At 36.8% G+C, this 26,894-nt stretch overlaps 1 protein-coding gene across 4 annotated transcripts in view; it reads left to right on the top strand.

Moving 5' to 3' along the window:
* The window catches only part of MMP16 (matrix metallopeptidase 16), a 202,164-nt gene that overhangs the window by 76,543 nt on the left and 98,727 nt on the right, over nt 1–26,894 (top strand). For all 4 annotated transcript variants that reach the window (XM_067290264.1, XM_013956914.2, XM_013956915.1 and 1 more), the window contains exons 2-3: nt 18,636–18,784; nt 26,608–26,730. In XM_067290264.1, the coding sequence (XP_067146365.1) occupies nt 18,636–18,784; nt 26,608–26,730 (272 nt within the window). The remainder of the gene's footprint in view (nt 1–18,635; nt 18,785–26,607; nt 26,731–26,894) is intronic.

The raw sequence follows: 26,894 nt of genomic DNA, 5'->3' as shown, positions 1-26,894 counted from the left end.
ATGGCTTGCTCCAAGCTTGCAAGCAAAATTTTTTTTATCATATGACAGAAAAATGACTTTGGTTAAGTTTGAAGGGATAGATACATGTTTTCCACCTGCATCTGTCTAGACCTTATGTGTACAAATGAAGGATTTATATAAACAGCCATTTAGCCAATTCATTGTCCCACACCTCAGTAGCAGACTTATGATACATTTCTCTCAGATTTTTTTCTACAAATCAGTTGAGTGATCATTAATACCAAATGAATCTTTTCCAATTCCTTACAACACCTTACTGGTATATGTTAGTCCTTCTGCAGGCATATATCCTCTTTGTTGGTTCGTGCTGCTTTTCTTCTTGAAGGCTTCTGCCCTATTCCCTGCAGGCATCAAATATCAGACCTTCCAAACTGTTGACTTGTATCTCTTAACCATACAGCTTACTCTCACTGTAAGCATTGCCTCTTAGCTGTCGCAACCACATGTGTTCTGTGGGGCTGAGATAAGATGAACAGACATTTGCTTTCTAAAAAGTATGCAAAAATGCAAGCCTAAGAGCTACTGCTATGGTGATTATATAAGTAAGATTGTCCCCTCTAAGAAGAAAATAACATGAAGCCTGTTCTCATAGAAGACTATGGAACATCATCCTGTTTTTTATAATAAAGGTCATAGGACTTCCCTGAACTAATTCTGCTTTGAAATAGGGCATATCCATTAGGAAAAAAAATCCGTCCTAATTTTCAAATTGCCAGGGAAAAGAGTATTTTCTACAAACTTGGAAAGTTATTCCAGTAGCTACTTATCCTTGCAAGATTTTTTCCTACAGATTTATCTGAGAAGTGAGTTATGCTATGATGATATTTTGAATTTGTTTTTAGAGAGATATTTGCTGAGTGCCATAATACCATTCTCAGAATGGATTGATTGAAGTGGATGGTTGTCATTTTATTAAGGGTGGCGGGTGAAATTCAGTGTTGATAAGGATACCAATACATATCACAGAATCACAGAATGATTGAGGCTGAAGGGATATCTCACTGTCCACTCATCTATCCCACACTTCCTGAGCTTGCCTATGAGAATGTTATAGGAGACAGTGTTGAAAGCCTTGCTGAAGTCAAGGTAGACAACATCCACTGCTCTCCCCTCATCTATCCAGCCAGCCATTCCATCATAGAAGGCTATCAGATTGGTTAAGCATAATTTCCCCTTGGTGAATCCGTGCTGACTACTCCCGATCACCTTCTTTTCCTCCACATGCTTAGAGATGGCCTCCAGGATGAAGTGCTCCATCGCCTTTCCAGGGATGCAGGTGAGGCTGAGTGGCCTGTAGTTCCCTGAGTCCTCCTTCTTGCTCTTTTTGAAGACTGGGGTGACATTGGCTTTCTTCCAGTCTTCAGGCACCTCTCCTGTTCTCCATGACCTTTCAAAGATGATGGAGAGTGGCTTAGCAATGACATCCGCCAGCTCCCTCAGCACTCGTGGGTGCATCCCATTGGGGCCCATGGATTTGTGGATGTCCAGTTTGCTTAAATGATCTCTAACCCGATCCTCCTCGACCAAGGGAAAGTCTTCCTTTCTCCAGACTTTCTCTCTTGCCTCCAGGGTCTGGGGTTCCTGAGGGCTGGCCTGAGCAGTAAAGACGGAAGCAAAGGCGGCATTCAGTAACTCTGCCTTCTCTGCATCCTTCGTCACCAGGGCACCCACCCCATTCAGCAAAGGGCCCACATTTTCCCTAGTCTTCCTTTTGCTACTGATGTATTTGAAGAAGCTCTTCTTGTTGTCCTTGATATCCCTTGCCAGTTTAATTCCAAATGGGTCTTAGCCTTCCCTATCTCATCCCTGCATACTCTGACAACGTTCCTATATTCCTCCCAAGTGGCCTGTCCCCCTTTCCACTTTCTGTATACTTCCTTCTTCTGTTTGAGTTTTGCCAGGAGCTCCTTGCTCATCCATACAGGTCTCCTGCCCCCTTTGCTTGACTTCTTACTCATAGGGATGCACCGATCTTGAGCTTGGAGGAAGTGATGCTTGAATATTAACCAGCTCTCTTGGACCCACCCTTCCTTCTAGGGCCCTAACCCATGGGATTCCTCCAAGTAGGTCCCTGAAGAGACCAAAGTTTGCTCTCCTCAAGTCCAGGGTTGTGATCCTACTTTTTGCCCTGCTTCCTCCTCACAGGATCCTGAACTCCACCATCTCATGGTCACTGCAGCCAAGGCTACCCCCAGCCTTCACATCTCCAGCCAGCTCTTCCTTGTTTGTTAGTAAAGGGTCCATCAGTGTGCCTCTCCTCATTGGCTCCTCCATCACCTGTGTCAGGAAGTTATCATCAATGCTCTGCAGGAACCTCCTGGATTGCTTGTGCCTTGCTGTGTTGTTCCTCCAGCAGATATCAGGGTGGTTAAAGTCCCCCATGAGAACCAGGGCCTGTGATCATGAGGCTACTTCCAGTTGTCTGTAGAAGGCTTCATTGACTTGCTCTTCCTGATCAGGTGGCCTGTATTAAACACCCACAATAGTGTCACCCGTGTTAATCTGACCCTTAATCCTTACCCAGAAGCTCTTGACCTGCACATCGTCCACCCCTAGAAAGGATATTTTGAATTTCTCACACTTTGCAGATTTCTAAATTAACTGTAGTCACTGAGAGAAGAGAATTGGGCATCATTTTGGACAGCTCAGTGAAAGCATCTGTTTAGTATGCTGCAAAAGGAAAATGCTAGGATGTTTAAAAAATGTAATTTAAAAAATTCTGAAATATTATAATATTATCATCATAATAATATTATAATATCATTAAATGTAGTACTAATCCATAGTGTTTTTTCAAATAGGCTTTGTTAGGTTCTGGCGACTTCATCTCAGGACATGATTCATCAAGAAAAGACAGAATTCTAGGAAAGGGTGGGAAATAATTTGAAAATGAAAGTCTTTTCTGGAAGAGACCATATCAGTATTGTTTCATTTGGGAGGAGGCTAATAGGATCAGCTTTAAGAATAAGAAAAACTGAACTGGGTTCTCCTGTTTGCCTTTTCAGAAGCTAATGGAGGTCAGCTGAAATGGACAGTAAGCTTTGAAATGAAAATTGCTTTCTAACAAAAACGGCCTTTAAGCAATGTGATGAAAACAAATTGACCCAGGTATCCGTAATTGTCCTATAGGGCATTTCTACTAAGAGAGAAAGTGTAGTACCATTGAGGCAATCCACTGTCACTTTTCCCATATTGTTCTTATTTAGTCTTCCATTTTTAATAATCATTTATGAACATAAAAGCACAGTTTTTACAATGACTTATCATGCCTCAGTTTATGTAATAGAGATAATGTTCCTGGCATGGATACATACAATCTGTTAACAGCTTTTGATGTTACCAGATTCTTCACCCTTACTTTACTTTTAGATCATCTGCAAAACTTACTCAATGCCGAAACAAGCCTGCATGTCTGCTCTGGATGGAGGGAGAGGAAAGGGAACTAGAGATCAGTTAAATTTGATACATCTAAAAATGCTGCTAACTAAAAACTCTCTTATTTCATTAGGCATACCTACTTTTTGGCAGTATGACTGTGTCATCATATCTCACTTTTTATCAGTAAAAATGAATGAGGAGAAAATTCCAGTTTTCTACCAGGTTCCTGAGAGTCAAAATGCTGAACTTCATGGAAAGGACAAATGAGATGCTTCAATGACTATAGGTTCCTCAACAACTACTGGAAAGGCAGTTATAGCTGTCTTAGGTGGTTATAGGGGATATCTTAGGGCTTACCAGAGAACTCCTGTCTTTCAAATCTACTGCTGACTAATAAGTGCTTGATAACTTTGAAGCTCTGTCCTTCAGTAGTTATGAGCTAGCAGAACTTTCTTATGCATCAAGGATGTAAGCAGACTTGGCTTCTATCACTGCTTCTCCAGATTTTCTGCTGTGAGGAGAGAAAAGAAAGGTCACTGTCACTCTTTGAGCCTCCATTTACATCCCTGGTGAATAATTCCGGTGTTTCACTGCTGCAGGTAACATTCTCAGCAATAGCAGCATGAAATCAATATGATTTTTCACAGCTTTCACTGTCTAGGGGCTTCTCATTAGAGTCTTGTTCATATCCCTGCTTCTCCTTAAAAGGCCATGAAGAGCAGCCGAGCACTTCCTACAGATTCAGGAAGACACCTTTCCATCAATTTGTGTTCAGGGAACAGCTGCATTATTAAATTCACTATTGAAGTAAGGAAGACTTGAGCCCTAATGATGCTTTTAAGGGGCTTTTAAAAATAACCTAAGTTAGATTGTTGAGTTATAAAGCTATTATTACTTTAAAAGCTGATCTCACACAGCATTCCAAAGTTAGAAGGAAATGCTAGCAATTTCTACTTTTTAGTAACATGAAATTCTCATTGTTAAAAAAGAATTTTTAAGCATCACTTCTCTCAATTTAAATATTACTTAGATTACAGAAAGAAGAAAGATTACACTTTTGTGTAAGCATTTGCTTACAGAAAAAATATGTCGCAAACATTTGTAGTTTAAAAATATGAATCTTAAAATAGATATGATGAAGGTATATTACAAAATTTTAATGTGAGAAAGGAGATGGCAGTTGATAAAAGTGAAATTTATGGTGTAGATGTGCGTTTATCATACAGATAGCCTCAAACTGAATGCAAAAACATATTGTTAACTCTTACCTCACTGTGGCAAGTAAAAAAAAAACATTACCAAGGATCTAAAATATGCTCTAGTTTAGCTGTCATACAGAAAATTTCAGCAAAATGAGGGAAAGAGAGTACTACACCATGTCCACCAACTGTCTGAAGATCTCAGTTGGAAATGGTTTGCATGTCCATTCTGTTTTAGGATAGGGTAGACTAGAAAAACATATCCTTCCCAGTTTACACCATATGCCATTCTTAATCTGTATTTGTTTGTTTATCATATAGGTGTCACAAGCTGGAGGGGTTTTGGGTGTTGGTGCCTCACCTGCAGTTCTGAGGCACCTTAATCTGGAGGTGAGCTTAATGTTTGCAAGGTAGAGGACTTCATCTGACTCCTAACCCTTTTCCCTTTTTTCTGTGACTCCTTAAAGACTTTTTCTTTCTTTTCTTTTTTTTTCTTTCTTTTTTTTTCCCTGCAGTATAACCAAACTTACTGTGCTCCTTTATTCTGATAGGAGCTGAGAAATCAAATACTCTGCCCATTAATAATTGCTAACTCAATCTACTAAAGTGTTTTTTCTTGTTCTCAAGACCGAAACTACAAATATGTGCAATTCTGTTTTAAGCTTATATATACACACACAGATAAACAGTTGTAAAAATCCTTGGCTTACATGCATGCAAAAGCTGTTCTCATTTGCAGCTTGGACCTATACAAAAATACATGCATACTGCTGGAAATTTGTGCTTAGCTGCTGAATGGGGTTATCCCAGCTCTAATTTTGCCACTAGTTTATGGTAGATCAAGTCTAAATAACTCATGTTAAACTGAAAGCAAATTAATATCAAATGAGATAATGCTTGGGATATGTAAACATAATGTTCACAGGATTAGCATGCTAATAACATTGCTGTGAGAATACAAGACCTATTACTTTTATTAATTGCAAATGCAGTTTCTAGAATGTACTAGATTGCTTGTTTTGCACGTTAGCTTTCTTAATTGTGTTGAAGATCATGCCTCTTTCAAAAAAACAGAAAAACACACATATAATTATTTCTCTGTCCTTTTCATCTTCTTTAAATCTGTCCACATACTTGATTCAGAAAAATAATGTATGCATACAGAAAAAAAACCACGTCTGAGCTATTATTAAATATCACCTGTGATGACTGTAAGAAAATTAATTTTGTAGTAACATTTTTTGGTTTAATGTATATAGAAAATAAGATAGGTCTTGCTGTTGGTTGATGGAAACACTTCACTGAGTGCTCTAAGCATCCATTGGAACCTAGGGCTATTGAGGGTACTCAGCAATTCACAGCATCAGGTCCTAATTAAGCAAAGCTAAAATTGTTCTATTACATTTTTAAATTGCAATACACGTGACAGTAGCCCATAGGGGAGCTAATAAAAGATAGTCCAGTGGTTTGCTTTGAAGCAATTACTGTGCTTCCCTTTTTGCCTGCAGGAATCACCTTGTCACATCCCTCACTTGCATCAATCCACCACTTCCCCTTCCCCTTTCTATTTTTGTAATCCTACCCTTTAACAAAAATAGAGTTTAGAGGATGACATAAAAAGGAGAGTTGCAGATGTACTGAAATATATGCAGTCTTTCTGCTACTTGCAGAAGGATTACAGACAGCTGGTGAGTTAGAGTACTGTGAGCAAAATAGACTTACTTATCAAGTGAAGTATGACAACTTTTTTTTATCTTTATGGGAGTAGGAGGCTAATACAGCTAGCCTGAGTTGGTCATATTCCATCATTGATCTACACAAAGATCATTTCATGGATAGGGAGTGTTTTATTTCAGAATTGATATAGTCTTAATTATAGCAAAAAAGACAGCTTTCTGTGTACTTTCTGTCAATTTACTTCACCTTAACATCTACTGCTGGAGTCATTTGTGATGGATTCTGTGGTGTTTTTGAAGCAAGGAACTCATCACTTAAGTCTTAGGAAGCCTTACTCATCACTAGGACAATTTACTAAATTCACTTTTTCATGCTACTAAATATAAGATTTGAACTCTAGAGAGAACAGCTACTCTACTGACCTATTACAGTGCATACCAGAACAGAATTTATGAAAAATATGTGGAAACTGCTGAAGATGATTAAAAATTCTTGTACAAATATTTATCCAGTATTGTTATCTCTTCAATTGTAGAGCACTGCATGGCTCCATTAGAATTACATGTACAAGAGGAAAATAAGACAAGTGTTATTTGCATAAATTATCAAAGGGAATCATTAGAAGCATGTAAAAATGCAGTACTAGATTCTAATTGATCAGTACCCTCCCTGTGACAGAATCATGGTCCCCCTCAGGCATTTCCTGAAGAAAGGTTGGAAATGAAAGTGGGGAACATCAATTGCAGATCAGTATTGATGCAAACTCCTCTGCTGGATGGACACCTTCCAAACTGGGGAATAAGTCAGAAATTAAAAGAGGATGGGACAGAGGGCAAGCTGTTTTCTGTATAGCCTTCTCCTGTTCATCTCCACAGTTTCTGATCAGATAGAGTTACTACATAGCTGCATGGAATGTCCTGATTGCAAAACAGGAAGAATGTGGCTGAATTAAAATGTTGCCCTCCTTCCTCCCAAACTGGAGGCATTGTTCCTAAGAAATTGTAGGTTCCAGGATTATACTTCCTCCTCCATTAGCTCCTCTTTGCAGAAGTTATGAGGTTTCTCGTTCAGGAGTTGTATGTCGTAGTATTGACAAGTTTGTCCTTTTTTTCATTCTTCTGTATGGACCAAATAAAGTCATTTGGGAAACCTTTTATGCTCTCTGCTTTCTCTTCCTCTCTCCTCTTGGGAAGCAACAATTTGGTATTATCTGTAAATTTTATGTGCCTTATAAAATCCACATTCATCTTCTATCTACAGGTTTCTGTAGAAAAACAGGAATCATATTTTTCAAGTGTCATTACAGTACTGAAAATATCACCAATCTTATACCAGCCTGATTCTAAAAAAGAAGCATTTCTAAATTATGGAATGATATCCACCTAGGATACATATAGCGTATTTAAAGTTTAGATCTTAATTAGCTGACTTTGAAAAGCAGAAAACAAACAAACAAAAAAAAGAATTTAAAAGTGGTTTTATTATCATTTTGTATTTAAAAGATTCTTCTAACCATGGGAAACAGACATACTGTGCTTATACTGCAAGTACTGGTGACATTATTAATTCTTGAAAAGGTATACAAAGGAGGTAAAGGTAACTCAACAAAATAAAGGAGTTATCTGATTCAATTAAGCACCTCCTGTTTCCACTGAAGGCTACTTTGCTGTTGACTTTAGTGTAGCCAATTCTTTCTTTTTCCCCAGACACAGACTCTCAAACATAGTTTATGTGTAAGACAGCATGAATTTACATGCAATCGTGCATGTAAAGGTGTCTTCACGAAACTATGAAGTATAAACCCCACAAAAAATATGCAATGTGTTATTACATTTATGTTCATTTGTTTTAGTGCAAACCTAATTTTATCCACAATGTGAGACTATTCAAGATATAAATATTGATACAAGAAATATTTCTAAAGAGATTTAATGAATGTGTCTATGATTCAAAATTTTATTTTACTTCTATCTATAAAATGAGAAAAATAAACATTGTAATGAAGAAAACTAAATATAAGTGGTATTGAGAAAAAAAAAGTTCGGCCAAGTCACATTTCCTTTAGATGTTTAACTTGCAGTTCATCTGCTTTACTGATGCAAACTTAAAACTTCATAAACTATAATAGTAGAGTTACTTTATCTAGTGGATTCAAATACCAGATGTCAGATATGACTTGAATAATCATTTCCCCAAAGGAACTTTGCAGCTTGACCTTTTGATTTTATTACAATGGACTACCTTCCCATGAGCCTTTTTAAAGTAGCACAATACCATCTGTTGGTACATTATGTATTTGTGTATTTCCTATGTAAGTGTCTTAGAACAAAGTTTCAGTACTTTTATTAAGATAATTTGAAGTACTCTGTTAGGACCTATAAAAAAAGGCAGTGCTGATTAATGTATTTTTGGTTAATATATTGTCAGTATCACATATATCCTACATAACTGCATATAACTTAATGCCAAATAACTATAACTTTGGATCTTAATTTTATAGTAGTATACAATTTCTATTTGTCTGATATAAATGACAATGCTAATGATTATATGGTCTATAAGGCAAGTCCTGTATTACTCTTAAATCTTACTGATATGAGTGCCTCTCTCTTGAAGTACCGGATTGACTGCAATGATTATTCTCAGCTTAAAAAGTCTGTGGCCGTTTCTAGTTAGTGCCAGCCACTTTGAGATTTTTTGTAAGATGGTGATGGGAGAAGTTAAGCACACTTTACAAGTTTATGATGAAAATGCATGGCTTTGTTTGTTTAGCATGTGTGTATGAGGGGAAATGTACCTCCCTCTGCTCTTGTGGAATCTAAAACATGAAAAACAAAAGGTGAAGCAAGTGCTAAGCTGTAGGAGGTAAGCAGCAAACTGTTTCTTTGGTTGGTGTTCAGTTCTCTGCTTACTCTTAGGTAGTGAAATGTAAGAAACAAATCTGCGCTCAAATACTGCTATGGTAATCACAATCAAAACAATGCCAGCAGTATATGGATTAGACCAAAATAATCAGCTTGCAGGTAAGGCAATGCAAAGTTATGGGGATCAAAGAAATGCTAATACCAAGGCAATAACAGGATGGGGTTTGTCCCTCAACTTGAGGTAATCTTCTGCAGTGTGATGAGAGTCGCTTTGAACTCTTGCCTTCCTTGAGACATCACCAAATAACATTTGCATTTATACGGCATTTTCCATGTTCCAGGCCCTGTCTGGATTCTTGTAACCCTGTGCTGAGGAAAGTTTGGAAATATGACTCACATGTTCTTATCTCTGCTGCCAAGAAAGGCAGCTAATTTTTCCAGGAACACATGATGGTCCCATGGCTGAACCAGGATCATTCTGACTCCCACCTCATGGCTTGTTCTTGATATATCCTGGTCTTCTTGACCCAGCCAGCAGTGTTCTGGGATCCAGGCAGCTGAATGAAGACTCTACAAACAGTTTTAAATAGCAAGCCACAAAAATCTGCAAAACTGACAGAGAAATGTAAAGTTATCAAAGACTAGGGATATTCCAGATGGGAGCACACAAGTAGAGGAACCTCTCAGAAGATATACAGAGTGGGAGAGAAAGAGGCATACAATGAGAAGTAAAAGGATGACAGTGACAAATAAAATGAGCCTTATAGGGACTGGAGGTTTGTGAGTTCTTGCAGGCAACCTCCATACCCTACATTAGGACAGTTGTCAGAGGAGAAATAGACCATAATTCTTGCAAAATATTCCAGAAACCAGATTGCATAGCTGTCAGACAAACAAAAAAAATTGCACTCAAGTTCTTCCTTAGCTTGAGTTTCATAAATAAAATGCATTACTAAATAGACTATATAGAAAGTTCTTTAGAGAATTACACTTTCTGGGACTGATTTTCATCTTCAAACATGAGGACTTTCTCCCCTAGTCTTGCGAAATCCTGCCAGATAAATTATTTTCTCCAAGACTATCACCTCATTTTTTTTTCCAATGTCTGTAGGTGATTATTAAGAATTACTCATTATTTTTCTATTTTATCTCATTTAAAAGATTAAATGACTCAACACTCTTTGTATGTACATAGAACATCTCCCTGTGTTTCTTTTGCTCTGTATATCATCCTTTTTTTCACAGAAACTTTCAGTGTCTCCTTCCTGTCAGCTGTTTTTGCATTTCACGTTAAACTAGATAATATCTATTTCTGATGCAGGAATTGTCTCTCATTCTTAGTTTGTTCTGTGTAGCACAATGGGACTCTATTGCTTATTATAGAAAATTATCTATCTTCTACTGTGTAAATACTAACAATTAGTGTTGTTCCCATATTCCTGGTTCTCTGTGAATCCTTTTTTATCCTCCTGTTAGGAGCAGTACCTGCAATATAGGAATGTAGGTATGTGTTTCCTCCTGGGCAACTACTGTTCTTCCTGTTTTGGAGATCTTGGAGTGACACAAGTGTGACAGTCTTGGAGTGATACAAGTATGTGAGTTATAACACCAAATAAGTTCCACCTTCTCCATGAGGAGAGTGTGTTGAAGGAATATCAAGCCACTGTAAATGTAATTATGAAGTGGTACACGCCTAGCCAAATTGCTTCAGGACAGACTCATGTATGCACCTATGTGCCTTTCTCCGTACTACCTGAAATATATATTCACTTCAGTCTGGGATTCTTGTATGCAGTAAAAGATTATATCCTTTCATTTGACCATCTCAGAAGGAGTCTGGAATAATTTTAGAGTGATGGTTACAACGGACTTCAGAGAAAAAAGACATAAAAATGCCAGTAATGACTTACCTTGATTTCTGGTCCCTTGGTGACTTTTACATGTTTGAGCCAGTGTGAACAGGATTCTGCAAGTCTTCAGGATATTACGGATTAGGGAGCTTCAGTCTAGAAGTTTCCAAATTTTCTGTGAACCACTCCTGACTTATCCAGCCAATTTGTTCGTCGTAGTGCATCCTTAGCAATGCGGATCATTTATTTTCCAAGAAGCTACAGAAATTCCAGTAAGCCATAAGAAGGATACTATCCCTTAGCATATGCTCTATGAGGGAGTGTTTACATCTACTAGAACTGTTAGTTTTATTTGTGGAGGTGTTTCTACTGGTCTGGTTTCAGTTTTCTCCAGAGATTTCTATTAATGTCTGGAGAAAACTTTCCTGAGCAATTAATGAAAAAGATCAACATTCTTCAGTCAGTTATAAATGTATATACTCTTATGGGGAATGAGCAGATCATATGGTGCAAAGAGTTTCTTTCCATAGCATGAATTTGTGTCATGCTCTGTTATAACAGTAACCCACTGTCTGTACAGACACTCAGTAGATGTAGTGAATGAACAATGTGACTCCTGCCTTTGGACCTGGGTAATATCTGATTCCGTGGTTTAGCCTCTCTCAAGCACAGTGTTAAATGCTGATCCAGTGTCTGCCACATACTGTTAGGACCCCACCTGTCTGGAATTGGCAAACAGCTCTGTCTCAGTGCTCCTGGCTGCTCTTTTATCCACTTCGTTCTTACTGCTTTTGAGGTACTTTGGTTCTTGCGTGCACAAGTGTGGCAGGAAAGCAAAGGACATAGATGGGAAATACTTATATATGCATTATTTTATTCTTAAACTGACCTAGAATTGTAAATATTAGGAAAACAACAAGCAGTCTTGAATATATTTTGCCTTATTACTCTTGTCATTCCCTGGAGTCTGACTTTGGTTCAGGTCACTTACCTGGGAGACCTTGGCCCAGCCTTGGGCTGCACTCTTGATTCTTGCAATGGAATTATCTCTCACTTTTAAAATGATCTCTGTCACCATACACTTGCAAGGGGAATTTGCAGACTCTGACCCTTTTCTCCTGACTTCGCATAGGAAGAGACATACAAGACCATCTGCTGGCAACTCTGGTTTTGAACTATCAGAGACTCGTATAATAAGAATATTCAGTTTCCCTTCCATTTTGTAGCAGACATGCAGGAGAAACTATAAGCATATACATATTAAAACTATGGAAATGGCTTAACAAATTCTGAACTAGCTATCTAGCTGCAGCAGTGCTGAACTCAGTGAGGCCTAATTTGTCCTTTTCTTTGGCTCACTGTGATCTCACCTCTGCTAGTACTTGTAGTACTGCAGCTCAGGACTTACTATAGTGTAGTCTGCAGCGTAGACATCCCATAGACCTTTTCTTAGTTATTAAGTCCTTGTTACAAGTTCTGTAATCCACAGTAAAGTTTACAGACATTGATGTGTCTTAGACTATGCCAACACCACACATACCTAAAGGGCTAAATTGTTTTGGGGTTTGTGGCAGTATTTCACAAGAAAAGAAGTCGGTCAGTTTTTAGGTTAGGAAGAGTTAGGTCATCTGCAAACTAACTTTGCAAATTGGTATTTCTTTTTTTCCTCCAGACATGTTCACAGTAACAAACAAGACAGTTGCTTGGTTTAAAGATTGTTCCTGGCATTTAAAATCTTTTCCACCCTGCTATAAAATTTCCAAGAATGGGATTTGTTTGTGAGTTGCAAGACATTCCAGATTAATGCATTCTGAGCATGCAGGCTCTTTGTTTAGCTGTTAAGGATTAGTTATCTCAGATTATAACCATAGCTAGTAAACCTATCAGAACCATTGAACTATTTTGTTAACTACTATAATTCTTATTCATATTTCAGAGTTATTTCTCATAGACTAGGTTAAAGTCTCCTCAAATATGTGTTGTTGTCATGTGCTATTTTGGAGAAGTATTTAGCTAAGGAATTTTCTCACCAAATTGATACCTTGCACAAAATACCTTTCTTCTGTATTCTGTGAATTCACATAGAATGTGTATTCTTTTAAAAAATAGAAACAGTCATCAATAACAGACTGGTGTAATTGGAGTTAATAGATAGGAAAAACAGAAGAAAATTCACCATACTGCTCAGTGTAAATACTTGTTTCTGGTTTATTTCCTCAGGTTGTCACTGGAAAGTCAGTATTAACTGCAGCAGTTAGGCCTCTAATTAAAACACACCATTAGCTGTTAACAGTACAAAAAATTTCATTGATGTATTCTTCAAATGCTAGGCATGTTGCAACAGTTTCAGAAGTGCTCTATCAACACCAGAGCTGTGCAGAGCTGCTTCTGGTGGTATCAAAGCATCAGTAACAAACTGGTATGTCCCAAGACAAAATATAATGCAGATACTAACTTAGATCTGAAACTGCAGATTAGCAAGGTATATCATAAATTGGCCTACATGGAGCACTAGCCTAGCTATACTGCTTCTAGTTCTGGAGTTAGCTTATTTATCTATAGCATAATAAAAATCTCTCTTCTCTTTTCAAAATGACATCAGCACTTAAACTGCTAAATCCTGTTGGTGTTCAGTGAGAGTCAGGTTCTTAAAATTAAGATTTTTGAAAATATAAATTAATCTCCTGAATTACTCAGATGTTTTAAATCATTTTATTTGTAGTGTCTTTGGTAGAAATGTATTAAAAACCAAAAGCCAAAATATTTTGAAATTATGAAATATCGCATTTTTACTGAGCACCAATAGGATTTGTGTTTGAATGATCAACCTGAAAAAGGACAGGAATACATGAATAATAACGGCATGTAGCTGCACTACTGAGGGTGTTTTTGAAATTGTTTTGATCCATGCTTTATTAGACTGTTTGATTTACTAAGCTTTCAGGTTTATAGAACATAAATGTACTGTAGCTTATATTATGTACTGTCATTCAGTAACACTAATAATTCCTTGATATGTTCTTTTCTATCTTAGAAGTTACTAAGCTCTCTGAAACTCTGATTGTCTTCATAATATTCTTGCTTCATCTTTAATTATGATATATGGGTGTCCTTGATTTTTACTGATAATCTGGGGTCAATATACTGTTTTTAAGAGGCCTCTTTTTTCCCAGCCTAGCAAAGATCTGGATGACTGAGGTCCATTTTTAATACCCTTTAAATTATCCCATATTTTATCCTTTAGGTTGGAGGATATAGAGATGTGACAAACAAAATGGCATCTATTCCTTAGCCAGATGGTCCATCATTAGTATCAGTTGCAAATTAAGATGAAAAGATGTTTTCATTATGGCAGGAAAAAAAAAGGAAAAACAAAACAAAAAAAAAACAAAAAACACCAAGTCATCTAGTCAATGACATCCAAAATCTGAACGGCACATGCTGAGCACTTACAGATTCCACAGACTCCTGTAGGAGTGGCAGATTCCCTGCAAACTCTCAGCATCTCTCAAGGTTTCATCACCTATGGGTTATCTTTTTCCTTAGACCTAGGTCTAAGACATCTTAGAAAAGAAGAGCTAGAATTATGTGGGCATTTTTGTCTGGTGGAAAAGGCATGTGCAAAGGAGAGGTTTGCCATTTTAAAATGTCTTAATAAATGTGGCATAAGCCTTAGTTCAAATAATGAGAAAAAATAATTTTAAGCTAATTTTATTTCTGTGTTTTTTCCCAAATTAAATGTTTCAGTATCTATATTCTTCTAAAAACCCCTAAAACTTTTTTGCTAAACTCCAGTGTTTGTTAACAAGCTAACAGTGGGAACCACTGTACAAACCTAGTGCAAGCAGATGCTTAGTAAAGACAGATTTTAGCTTCTAGTTTCCAAGAGGTTAATATGAACAATGAAAAGTCTCTGGGATTAAACAGATGGGTTTTTTTTAGTTTATTTTAAAAAGATTAGAAAGACTGACTCACATAAAAGTTGAGATATGTGTTTGAAAGAAGGCAATTGAACAGAGGAAAGGAATAATCATTTCTCCTCACCCATAGCAGATGAGGTGAGAGGTTACAGACTTACTTTACAAGGGAAATTTGACTCTAAGACAAACGTCACAGTAGTAGGATAGTAAAGCGCCAGAACAGAGATGGAGATGGTGGAACCCATTGTCTTCCAGCTTTGTTTGTCCATGGTTACAGTGAGGGGTTACTGTCAGACTGCTGTAGGATGAGAAAGTCCTGCCTAAAAACTCCACTTGAAGTAGCAATATTTTATCTTCCTAAAATGTAGAAAGGCATGGGAGATATCACCAATTTCAGAGTTTGTGCAAAGTGTCTTTGTTGATGTCCCAGACATTACATGTTAGATGAGTCTGCTTCACTATTTTCTTGTTCCATGATAGATGAGTTCCTCAGAGTAATAGATAGCTCCTGAAATACAGTTTCTTGCCAAAATTGCATTAACACTGCTGAAGTGTGTTAAGGCAGAGAGACATCTAATTTCAGTAGAGGGGGAGGGGGAAATTCTTGTTGTAATTTCTTTAATACGATTGTCTCAAAAAAACAAGGCTTTCATTTATTCTCCTGCTGTACTGCTTTCACTTTAAACTTAAGTTTTTCCTTCATAGTTCCCAACATCTGGACTATACATAATAAAATCTTAAGGGCATGTTTCAGTTATCTGGCACACTGAACCAACTTCCTTTAAAGTTTATTATTAGAAGCCTGGGAAAACCAAGGAATGAAACGGCAACCAGATTTGTTGTCTCATGTCTTGTTGCATGACCCTTTCTCAGAACACAGTAGCATTTATGTAATACCTGAGCTCACACACTCTCAAGCATTCACTAATTAAATGGCTTGGAGGCCAATTTGTCTGAATTTTCAGGGAAAGGAGCTTGCTTACAGAGTGTCAGCTGAGTTTCCAGTATGTTGGCTTTGTGTTCTACTTGCTATTTTGAAGGCTGAGGAAAGACCCAAGTGGTCTCCTTCCTCTGTTCAATGATAGGGAGTGATTATCAGGCATCTGTATTTAACAGAAGTCTCTTTAGGAGTGGTTGTCTTCTGCTTTTACTGAGCCACCTCTATTCTTCCCTTGTGTCTGCAGTGGTACTCTGCTTAATTCCAGTTTACCTGGAAGACTCCGCTACCATTCTCCATGATCAATATTACCTAAGCTCTTTTTTCTGTCTCTGTCTCTACTTACAACTTTTCTAATTAAGTTAACCAAAGCTTCAGCTTCTGGTAAATTTGGTAAATTGTAACTGCATACCCCCGTCTCCTTCAGTTATGCCACAGTGAGTGTTGTTTTGAGTGATGATAGGCAGCCTCACAAGGCTACCAAGCAATTCTGTATGCCCTTAGCTCCTGGAAGAGATCTGCATGGGGAGCCCAGCTCAGTGTCTGCATCCCAAATTCATGCTGAGAGGGTGGCAACAGAGTGTGATCGATTCAGGCAGTAGTGACATGTTACTCAGAATTATTTTGCTTCTGTGACTGATTGTTTTAATGTCACTCTCTGACGTTGATCCCTTTGCCTTTTCTGCAATAAGTTGAAAGGATGAGTCTCCAAATAAGCCAATTCTTAGTTATACTCGTTGTGAATATTAATTCAAAGGAACTCTACATGTTACCTTGAAATCCACCCAGCCTGTGTCAGGCTGATCTGTTACTTCCATAGTCTTGTTTCCACATCTTGCTTTGCTCCTGTCAACCTCCCAACTCTAGCTGGCCCTTCAAGCCATCCTCCAATAACAGAAGGAAAACCAGGCTTCCTACTGAAAGTGGCACACAAGCTAAATGATTTATATGAAGACACCAATCTAAAACAAAACTGAAGTTCACAAGTTCATCCTTGAAGCTGAAAAGTGCCAAAAGTCAAGAGTATGCAAAGTTGGATGTGGGTACAGAATATAGTTCAGTTAAACTGGAAATGACAGCATCATTCTATCTGTTAAACAGAATTTTATTCATGTACTCAAGTTGCACCTGTATATGGAGCTAGTGTGCTAAGGCAACAGAGGTTAGGCTAGCTTAATCCTGTCTGTACTGCATGTCCCTGTTGTGTAGAGCTCACAATCATTGGTGACATTGTGTATGAACTGCACTCAGCTTGGGGGGGAAGGGTTACAGTTTAAATCTGTTTAAATTAGAAATATCTGAACCCACAACCTGAAGATTTCGCCTATCTGTAATGCTGGGTTCATATTTGGTTTGCACTGAGCCAGATACTCACCCATGTTCAGCGGATAATAAAGTTACCATACCAATGAACTGATTCATTTTGAGGTGCTGCACTGCATATGTAACCAAAGCTTAGTTTTTCCTTTCTGTAAATTGGAAATGCACCACCAACATGGTTATCCTGCTACAGAACTGGATCAGGTTGACTCTGCAAGCTAAATTTCAGGTTGAGAATCACAAACCACATACTTTGGTGTTAGGGGGTGTATAAACAGTGGGTATACACAGATAGATAACCCAAAAGTGATGTATGAAGCAGACAAATCTCACAACACACTCTAAGGGGAGAGTGGGTGGTAACATTCGTTAATGTAACGATCCAGAATCCACGAACTGGGATGTAATATATTTGAGAGAGTTGTCTGTATTGATTTTTTTATTTGTTTGTTTATTTGTTCATTTTTTTTAAAGAAGGGAAGATCAGATTTATGGCGTCACAGGTACTTTGTTACTGGGAGGAGTGAGGCTGCAGCAATACAATTTGTGTGTTGTATAGTGGCAATATATGTACCTTTCAGTGTAGTGAGCTTCAGATGAGAAGTGGTTGAGGACATTTTTAAAGATGTATCAATGCTCTCATCCCTTCAAAAGTCTTGCAGTATGCCCTGTATAGGCTGGATTTTGAGAATGCATAGAAACATTAGGATGACTGCAAATACTTGTTTATTAAACATTGCCTCAAGAGGAGAGCATATTTCAGAGTGCTGTGAGAGCTCCTGTTTTTCCAGGTGTATTTAAGATGTTCACTTTAATCCATAAAACTTCCAGTTATTGGGACTATGTCCTCTCCCTCTCACTTGCACACAATTAAGAACATAAACAGTCGGCACTAAATCTATCTTCATTTAAAAAGGAGAATCCTGTCATCAGGGGGTTTCCTGTAAGTGGGCCCAGACTCTCCTGCTTCCCTGTCTCCCAGCCAACTCACTATGTGAGTTCAATAATCTTCCTGGAAAGCTGAATCTCTCCCCACCTTCTTTTTCGTGCTGTTTGAGAGAAAATACCAACGTAGTACCATTGTGTGAGATCTATTGTGGATTTATTATTATAATTGGTGAATAATATTACGTAAAATTCCTTGAAGTGCCTGAAGCCAGAGACAGGTGCATAAGCTGTAACTTGAGATAAATACATTCAATAAATAATTAAATCAGGAGATATCGGAGAATAAAGAGAGCTAGCTCCTGGGTACAAAACACAAATCCTAAGTCTTATAACAGCAGTATCTTTAATAAAGGAGATAAAATAAAAGCCCAGAAGAATTTCTCCTCTGCAAAATACCAAACTGACAGGATTTGTGGTTGGTGAATTAAAAGCTTCATCATTTATGATACAAAACTAATTACTAGGGAGCATTTTATTTACCTCTAATTTCTATTCAATAGCCATTGCACTTGTCATTGCAGGTATGGTTACAAAAGTACGGCTACCTTCCACCAACTGACCCCCGAATGTCGGTATTGCGCTCTGCAGAAACCATGCAATCAGCTATAGCTGCCATGCAGCAGTTCTATGGCATTAATATGACAGGAAAAGTGGACAGGAACACAATTGAGTAAGTAACTGGTACTGTACTGCTCTCAACTTTTCTATTTCAGGAGGAATAAAATGCAACTGGAAAAACTTTAAAGCACATGAAGCATGGTGACTGGGATATCCAAATAGTGTTGCAGCTTTGGATGAGGAATTAAAATGTTTCTTTTTCTTTTTTTCTTTTTTTTTTCTTTTCTTCTTGTGCTCTATTTTGTCATAGCCGGTAGTCAAATTTCTGCTGCTTGCTTTTGGACGTGTGATTCTAAAGAAGGTGTTTTAAGGTTAACTGAAGAAGGGGCCAAAAGGTTAACAATGCAGTGTGCCACTGAAGTGGCCAAATTTATTCAAAATTGGCAGGAAAGGAAATCAACAAAATGTATCACAATACTTACCGGAAAATCTTTAGTGTAAATTCTCTTATCCTCATTGCAAAAAATTTTAGCATGCTCCACTGGCCCATTCATTTAATGGTTTCCAGTAACAAAAGCACAGGTGTGATCATTTTAACATGCAGTAAAATCAAATGAGTTTTGCATGCCCTTTACAAGCCTGAAGTCATGTAAGGTAGGCAGCATCTGATTTTACTGACAGGCCAAACATAGATAAAGTCAAACTTTGTGCAATAGAATGATTAAAAGATATGTCCAAATACCTACATACTATGCCACTAGAAATATGCCAGGAAGATGAAAAAAGAAAGATTACTAGCACACATTTAAGAAAGCTTATCTGGGACTAAGATTTGAAGTGCTCATTGGACTTTTTCCGGTTAAAATGCAATAAAGGTTGTATCTTGTGATTTTAGAAAGCAGTTACTTTGCTTGAACAGCAAATGATAACAAAATAACACTGTCGTTACAATTCTGACCTTTACTATATTGAAATATATTTCTACTACTATATATTTTGAAATATATTTCTACTACTTCTTTAATATTAGCAGACAGAAAATGCTTTTTGGGAGAAAATTCCTCTTTTGTTTCCAAATTTTCAGCCCCACTCCCATGTGTCATCTTTTCTATTCTTTCCTGGTAAAGTAGCTGACATGAATGATTTTTCAATCATTTATGGTTTAGGGAAGAGACTATCTATCTAAAGTGCTGGCAGGATTGGAAAAATCATTTTATTCCACTGACACATGCCAGTTGCATTGAAAAGCAATAAAGCAAAGCAGATTTTAGGGCTGGCTAAGGGGAGGTGAGTTGGTCACACAGTTTACACACAGTTTAGGAATTTAAAGGACCTTAGAACATGCAGTGCAATAGCAGCAGGCTCAGAAAATGCCTTCTGAGAGAGCCATGCTCAAAAGCATGTTTATGATCCAGACTGCAGGCTGCAGAGTAGAGACTAGGCTCTTCACACAGCTTCAATGATTGATCCTTGAGGGGAGACTGCTACTATACCAGTTACTAGGAGCCTTTTAAAAACGCATTAATGGAAGCTTTGGAAGAGGCACTCTATTTCACAAAAAGGAAAATAATCTGTTCACAATTAGCAGTACAGAAAGGACAGAAAGTGGCAACCAAAGGAAAAGTGGAGGCCGCCTCTTACTTTAGTGCATCAGGTGGCAAATTGAAAAAAAAAAAAAAGAAAAGAAAAGAAAGAAAAAAAGCTTTAACTACAAAGGGAAGTACTTTATATTGGCTAAATTGGGCATGTTGGCCAGCATGCCAGCAAGGTTGTTTTCATTTCTCCTTTTCTGTAAAAGACAGAGGAATCCACCTACACAGCAGTCCAAAGCCTTCATTTTGCATTCTGGTATATATTGAGTCTTCCAGATCTTTTGATACATGATTTTCTGCTGCACAGAAAGACATATTAAAGCATGAGAATTTTTTGGTACATGTAACTCATGCTGGATGAATTCCACATTTGCTTACACATTTGGAGTTATATTGACTTCAGTCAAGTTTGGAGCACAACTGACTCCTTAAAGACTTGTCACATTTACATTGATGGTGAGAAAAAATAAACTCATTAGATTAATATGTGGCCTCAAGTTACCATCAGTTTAGACCACTGAGTATCCCTGGCAGATGCACTATATAATAAAGGATAGACTTTTTTAATTGTTCAAATATGGCAGTATTTTGTAAACATTTAAAATCATTTTCTCTTTTCATCTATGAAAAGAGTATATATACTCTCTTTTGGCCAGAAATATGTGGCAACTTACTATTTGTTTCTCTGTGACAAATAAGTGTTAGAATCAGATACAATGCCCGGGTTGCAAAATAAAGACTGCAGCAGGAACCTCATAGAAACAGTATGTTCTCATTTCATTGCATGGAGAATTACCTGCCTCTCTAGCATGTTTTGAGATGAGATTACTGTGTGCATCTTAGTGTTCAGAAGGACAAATAATTAAAAGAAGTTATCTTAGCAACCTGATAGGAACCTACTTGGGGAATATTAGCAGAGAAATAATGTCCTGTAGAATCATCATCAAAAGTCTCCTGGGGGGATTTTATTGTTGTGAGAAACAGATAATCCCCCAAAAAGCATTTTGGCATGCATAAATATGAATGGTGTTCATCTTCCCCACACTCCTCATCATTTACTTATTTTTCTTTTCTTTTTTTAAATTTATTTCCCAAGTGGCTTGAAAAGCCTGATGCACGTGTATTGCTAGGGATAAGGAAGAGTGATAGAAGGAGGCATCATTAGAATGGTGTGAAGGTATAAGGGACATTATAAATAGAAGTATCATTACAATGGCAAACCAAATGAAAATGCTGTCTGATATTTGCATTGGATGTCACAGTATTTTATGTGATTCATTTCTATATCACCAAACTCAGTCAGTGGCTCATTAAAATAAGAGGCTTTTGAAAATGGACCCACTGTTGTCTTCCTGTTCTTTCACATTCCTAAACAAACATACTAAGTAGAGAAGAGTAGCTGTTGTCTGTTCTTAAAACTACTATATAATTATGCCAAAAATGTCTGCATTTCAAAAATGTGTTTTCTGATGAAAGAGGGTACATTACAAACTTCTTGGTTTATAAATAGAATGGTAGTGTATTAGGATGCTGAATAAATCTATGCAGTAGCATCAGAGCATTCACTTTATGTTATCCTTTTAAAATAAATGGCAAATGTGCCATTTAATGCTCAGGTGGGCTTCTCTACAAATTTACTTCAGGGTTTATAATTAAAATGTAGTCATATATCCCTTCTGTGTGATCTCTGCTGCTTACATATTAATTATCAGGCACAGCATAAGAGTGAGCAGTAAATTTTAAGCTATTAGAACAAACTCAGCAGTCTGTTTTAATGGTAAGTGTTGTTTTCATACAAAAGCTATCCAAGAGGTCTTCTTTCTTCAGCTCACATTCAATGAGAAGCTTTGCAGAGAAATCATCCTCAACAAAAGGGTTGAAATATAGTATCTTACATCATTTTTCTTTGACTACTTCCTAGTAATTAGAGGAGTGGCAATAAAGTCCTAGAAGTGAGAGTACAGTAGGGACAGTAAAGAAATTCAGAAAGCACGTCTCTCTCCTCACAAGAACTTTTTCCATGAGACCACTGAAATCAATGAAAACCATGGAGACCTTTGTGATAAAAGGTGGAAAATGGGAGAAAGCAGGGGAAAGCCTTGCAGTAGTTTCCTTTAATAAATGTTTATAGTTTTTCCAGCCACTAAGTCATGTTAGGTCTTTGGCACTCTCCTTTTTTTATTTTCCTTATTTTAATAGCTGAATTTGCTTCTTCTTAAAACAACCCTTGCAAATATTCATTATATCTCTGACAAAAACATAGGAATTTTTTGATGATTTGTTTGTTTTTTTAATACTATAGAACCTAAGCAGCAGAGAGAGCACTTTTGGTTAGGGCTAAAGAGCAAAAGAAAAGAAAAAAAAAAGCAAGGATTAACCAAAGTGGGGTTTCTTTAATGATTTGATTTCACTTAAGAACAAAATGTGACCTTTTCACATTTCTTCCTGAAGGTTTAGGAGAGGAGAGAGAGAAAGAGATTCTTCTTCTTGTCCCCCAAATATCCAAGTATGTTTAGAAAATGGACTCAGGTTATGAGAATTTCAGATTCATCTCTCTCTCCACTGGAGAGTTTTGCTGCATAATTTTATTTTAATCTTTTCAGATTTTCTGTGAGTCTAAACTGTTTTAATTCTCTTGTCATATATATCTCCTCAAGAGTTAACTAATGGAGCTAAGAGAAGAATTTGATGTGACATAGTCTGCAGATAGAGTACGTTAGTCACAATTAAGCCTCTTTATTGAGTACTGATAAAATATTAATTTTTAGGGGCTGCTACATAAAAGATTTCCACAAGTTCATAAACAAATAGAAAGGATGAAAGAGAGGCAAAGTCATTACCAGTATGCACCTGCTTTTATAAAAAATTAATTATTTAGAAAAATTTAATTAAAATCCAACAAGCAATCAAAAACATGGAACACCTTCATCATATTATGTTAAAAGCAGCTACAGCTGGAGAAAACAGAAATGAATTTTATTTTTGTCAGTTCTCTCACAGATAGAAGAGGGCATTGCACAGTATTCACAAATGTCATGAGCATTAATAATTACTCCTGTTAGAAGTGTTCCACCCAGTCAGAGTGAGAATAGTTACTGCTTACAAAACTATTTTTTAAATTAAAAACAAATGAAAAGGGAAATTTTTGTTGCAGAATTTTTTGACATTTTGCCTCATTTCTGTGCTAGAAAAGACTAGGCTCCGATATTGACTGTTTAATAACTTATTTAAAACTTTGTATGACAGACTTAGCTAAGATCTAGGTGGTAGATTTGATGACAGTCCAACTCTTCATGTGCATTAACTGGAATGAATTGCATCTTTCCTGAATTTTTACACAAAGATGATTTGCTGAAAGCTAGTGAGCCAGTTGTGATGCACAGAGTTCTCCGTTTGATTTGCACTGGGGTTTTTATTGTGTATGAGCCACAGAACCAGTCACCCTGTAACCATAAGAAAAGCAATGGGTCAGACGGTGTGAAAATATAAAACATCCTCTGCCCCCTCAAACTATAAGGAAGCATAATGCGCTTGATAAGTACATACCACTTCAGAACCAAGGCAAGAATAAACTGTGTTTTCTTAAATTTCATAAAAAGTTATTTTGGGCTATGTCTTGTTTTGTTAAAAAGTGAATTTTTAGTACTTAGTAAGATGATGAAGTGTTGAATTTTAAATCTGTGCTACCTGCTGGTCTTGTCTTTTTGTATTAGATCTTTCTCTGAAGCATAAGACCTTTTATAATGCTAACTGTATTTTCTGTAAGAGTATTGAACCTAACTGGAGAGCTTATTTCAATAATGGCTTTGAAGACTGACTTTTAAATTCACATCTTTGAATATTTACACTTGCTATCTGCCCTGGGTCTCTGCCAGGTGAGCAAACCCTCTTATTAAGATAGGTCTCCATCAGTTAAGTTGACTTTTTTTTTTTCCCCTCCCTTGGGGCCTGATTCAATTGATTTAAAGTCATTGTCCTTAAAGTAATACAATTAGAAGTGATATATTCTATTATATATATTATGCCAGACCCTTACATTTTTGTACAGTTTCGAACAAATATAATAGTTTTTTTGTTTTTTGCTTTATTCCTTGCTTCTTTCTTTTGATGTAGTGATATCACCTTAAGGTGAGAAAACTTGTCTTTTGTTGCATACATGTATTTTTTCTGCAGTTTGTGTGTGCAGTTTCAACAGCATAGTGTGAATATACCCAATCGTTAACATGCGTGGTAACTGCATGTTGATCTAACATTCACTGAGAAAAAGTATTACTGACAACATGTGCCTAAAAGTTTTCTGAGGTCTGAGCCAATTTTTAATCTCATTTACTGAAGGGAAATATGGTATCATACTGAGAAGAATGGAACTGCCCTTTAGTCTGTAACTAAGATCTGCCTTTTAACTCCATTATTAAAGCAAATTTAACTTGGCAATAATGACATGTTCCAGAAGTCACTGACATCTACTTTGCTGAATCAACACTTGCCCACAGGCTGGTCAGCTGAACTTGTACTTAGTCATTTAAAAATAATCTGCTATAAATCCATAGCTACAGTATATACCAAGTGTTATAAGACTGGCTATACTTACATACCTCTTCATACTGATTTATGAAAATGAGTGTGGCTGGCTTTGACTGGAAGTCCGTATTCCATTAGCCTGTCTCTAAAAATTCATTCAGTATGCAATATGCCTTGCCCTGTGTCGGTGGTTATAAAACTTAGAATGTACATCTCAGTCCTTGAGTATGGAACTGAAAAATTTTCATCTTTGTTACTCTAAAAATTTTACTTACCGCCTGTTAGGATCTGTTTTCTTTAACAAATCAATGATCTCATTCGGTTATGTTTTATATATATATACAATAGTCCTTTGCACTGCGAATATTCCTTGTTTTCTTTTGGACAAAACAACATATTTTTCTTCATCTTGGGTATATTGAACAAAGAATACCTGCAGGAAAGATGAAAGATGGTTGGTTCATTCTTTGTTTTTGTTGCTGTTGTTGCATTTTCTTTACCTGTGCATGTTTTAAAAGTAGTCTATGTTTTAATTAGATGACATTTCAAATGAATTTTCTTCCATCCAGTTGTATATACATACAGCTCCTAGATGTATATATTTATGATATGATGGTTAAATGCCTGTGTAATGGTCAGAAATTCATTCATGCAAGTCAGAATATAGGGTATGAATACTCTAGCAGTAAATAACGTTGGAAAATGCACAGAAAAATACAGATTTTGCATCAATAATTATCTGGCATGATAAAAGTCAAGTCAATGAACCGTAGAAGTAACACAGGAGTTATGTCTTTTACTTATACGACAAACGTCTTTATTCTTACTATCTTCCTGATGGCAATGGACAATTGTTCTGGAACTATCCATCTTTCTTATATAATAATGACTTCGACTGAATTTTGCTTCATTTACTCAAACTAAATAACCCCTTACACTGCACCTGAGAAACTCTTCATTCAGTGATATGGACACTGAACTTGTGCTTTGGAATTAGGTATCATCCTAATTTTGACGTATTTGGAATACTGACAAATTTGAAATATTTGACATATTGGAATACATCAAAAAATTAAAGGCCATTGTAAAAATTAAACACTTCTCTGGAAAGTCAGGTGCTGCTGCAATGTCCATTTTTGTTGATTTAGACCTTTTCAACTTGATTCTGTGCAGTGCATTCAATATTCTTAGGCAGAATTCTTGAGTTAGATAACTCCACTAAGGGCTTACAGTTGTGATTAGAGCTGATACTTTTCATTGTGTTGAAAGACAGTAAGACAGTAAAAACATTTGATGAAGAGATTAATAATATTATAATATTAGCATTCTCAGCATCTTAAATTAAAAAAAAATATTTTCTGTCAGCTGACTGGGCTCTCTGATTAAAAGAACTTGAGGCTTGTTTAAATATAATGACAATGAGACAACAGAGAAGAATCACAGAAAGAAAAAACAAAATTCAGGACCTAGTGATTTGACTAAGTCTTTGTATATATATTTTAACTTCACCTTCAGCAGGTAAGCCAGTAATACACATCATAATTACCTTGAAAGAATCAGAATAAATTATGAATGCTGAAAAACTTGTCCAGTTGTGACATCTTCGTTCAGAGATTGTAGTGTCATGGGAGGCGATGAAACTCCACAAAATATGCATATGCATGTGACAAGATGACTGTTCTTGTTGATAGTCATTATTGTGTGTAGGCACAAATTTGGTAATAGTGTAACTTCAAAGAAATGCTGACATTCTTCTTATTTGGGTACAGTGGTATGATTTGTCTTCCATGTTGCTTTAACTATGTGGTACTGGTTTTTGCAGCTGGATGAAGAAGCCTCGGTGTGGTGTTCCTGACCAAACAAGAGGTAGCTCCAAATTTAACATTCGTCGGAAACGATATGCATTAACAGGACAGAAGTGGCAACACAAACATATCACTTACAGGTACCAGAAATATTAATATAGAGTTACAACTCAGTGGTACAGTTATAACTCAGTGGTAGCACTGAGTATTTATTAAGAGTGAATACAAGTTTCTGAAATATTTGTCAACATTTCAAAAAGTTTTTTTATTAATGTGTGGTATAAAAATACAAATTTGAATAACT

This window comes from Apteryx mantelli, chromosome 2, assembly GCF_036417845.1.
Source record: "Apteryx mantelli isolate bAptMan1 chromosome 2, bAptMan1.hap1, whole genome shotgun sequence".
In the NCBI taxonomy this organism is placed as follows: Eukaryota; Metazoa; Chordata; class Aves; order Apterygiformes; family Apterygidae; genus Apteryx; species Apteryx mantelli.
This window is presented reverse-complemented; position numbering and strand designations above follow the sequence as displayed.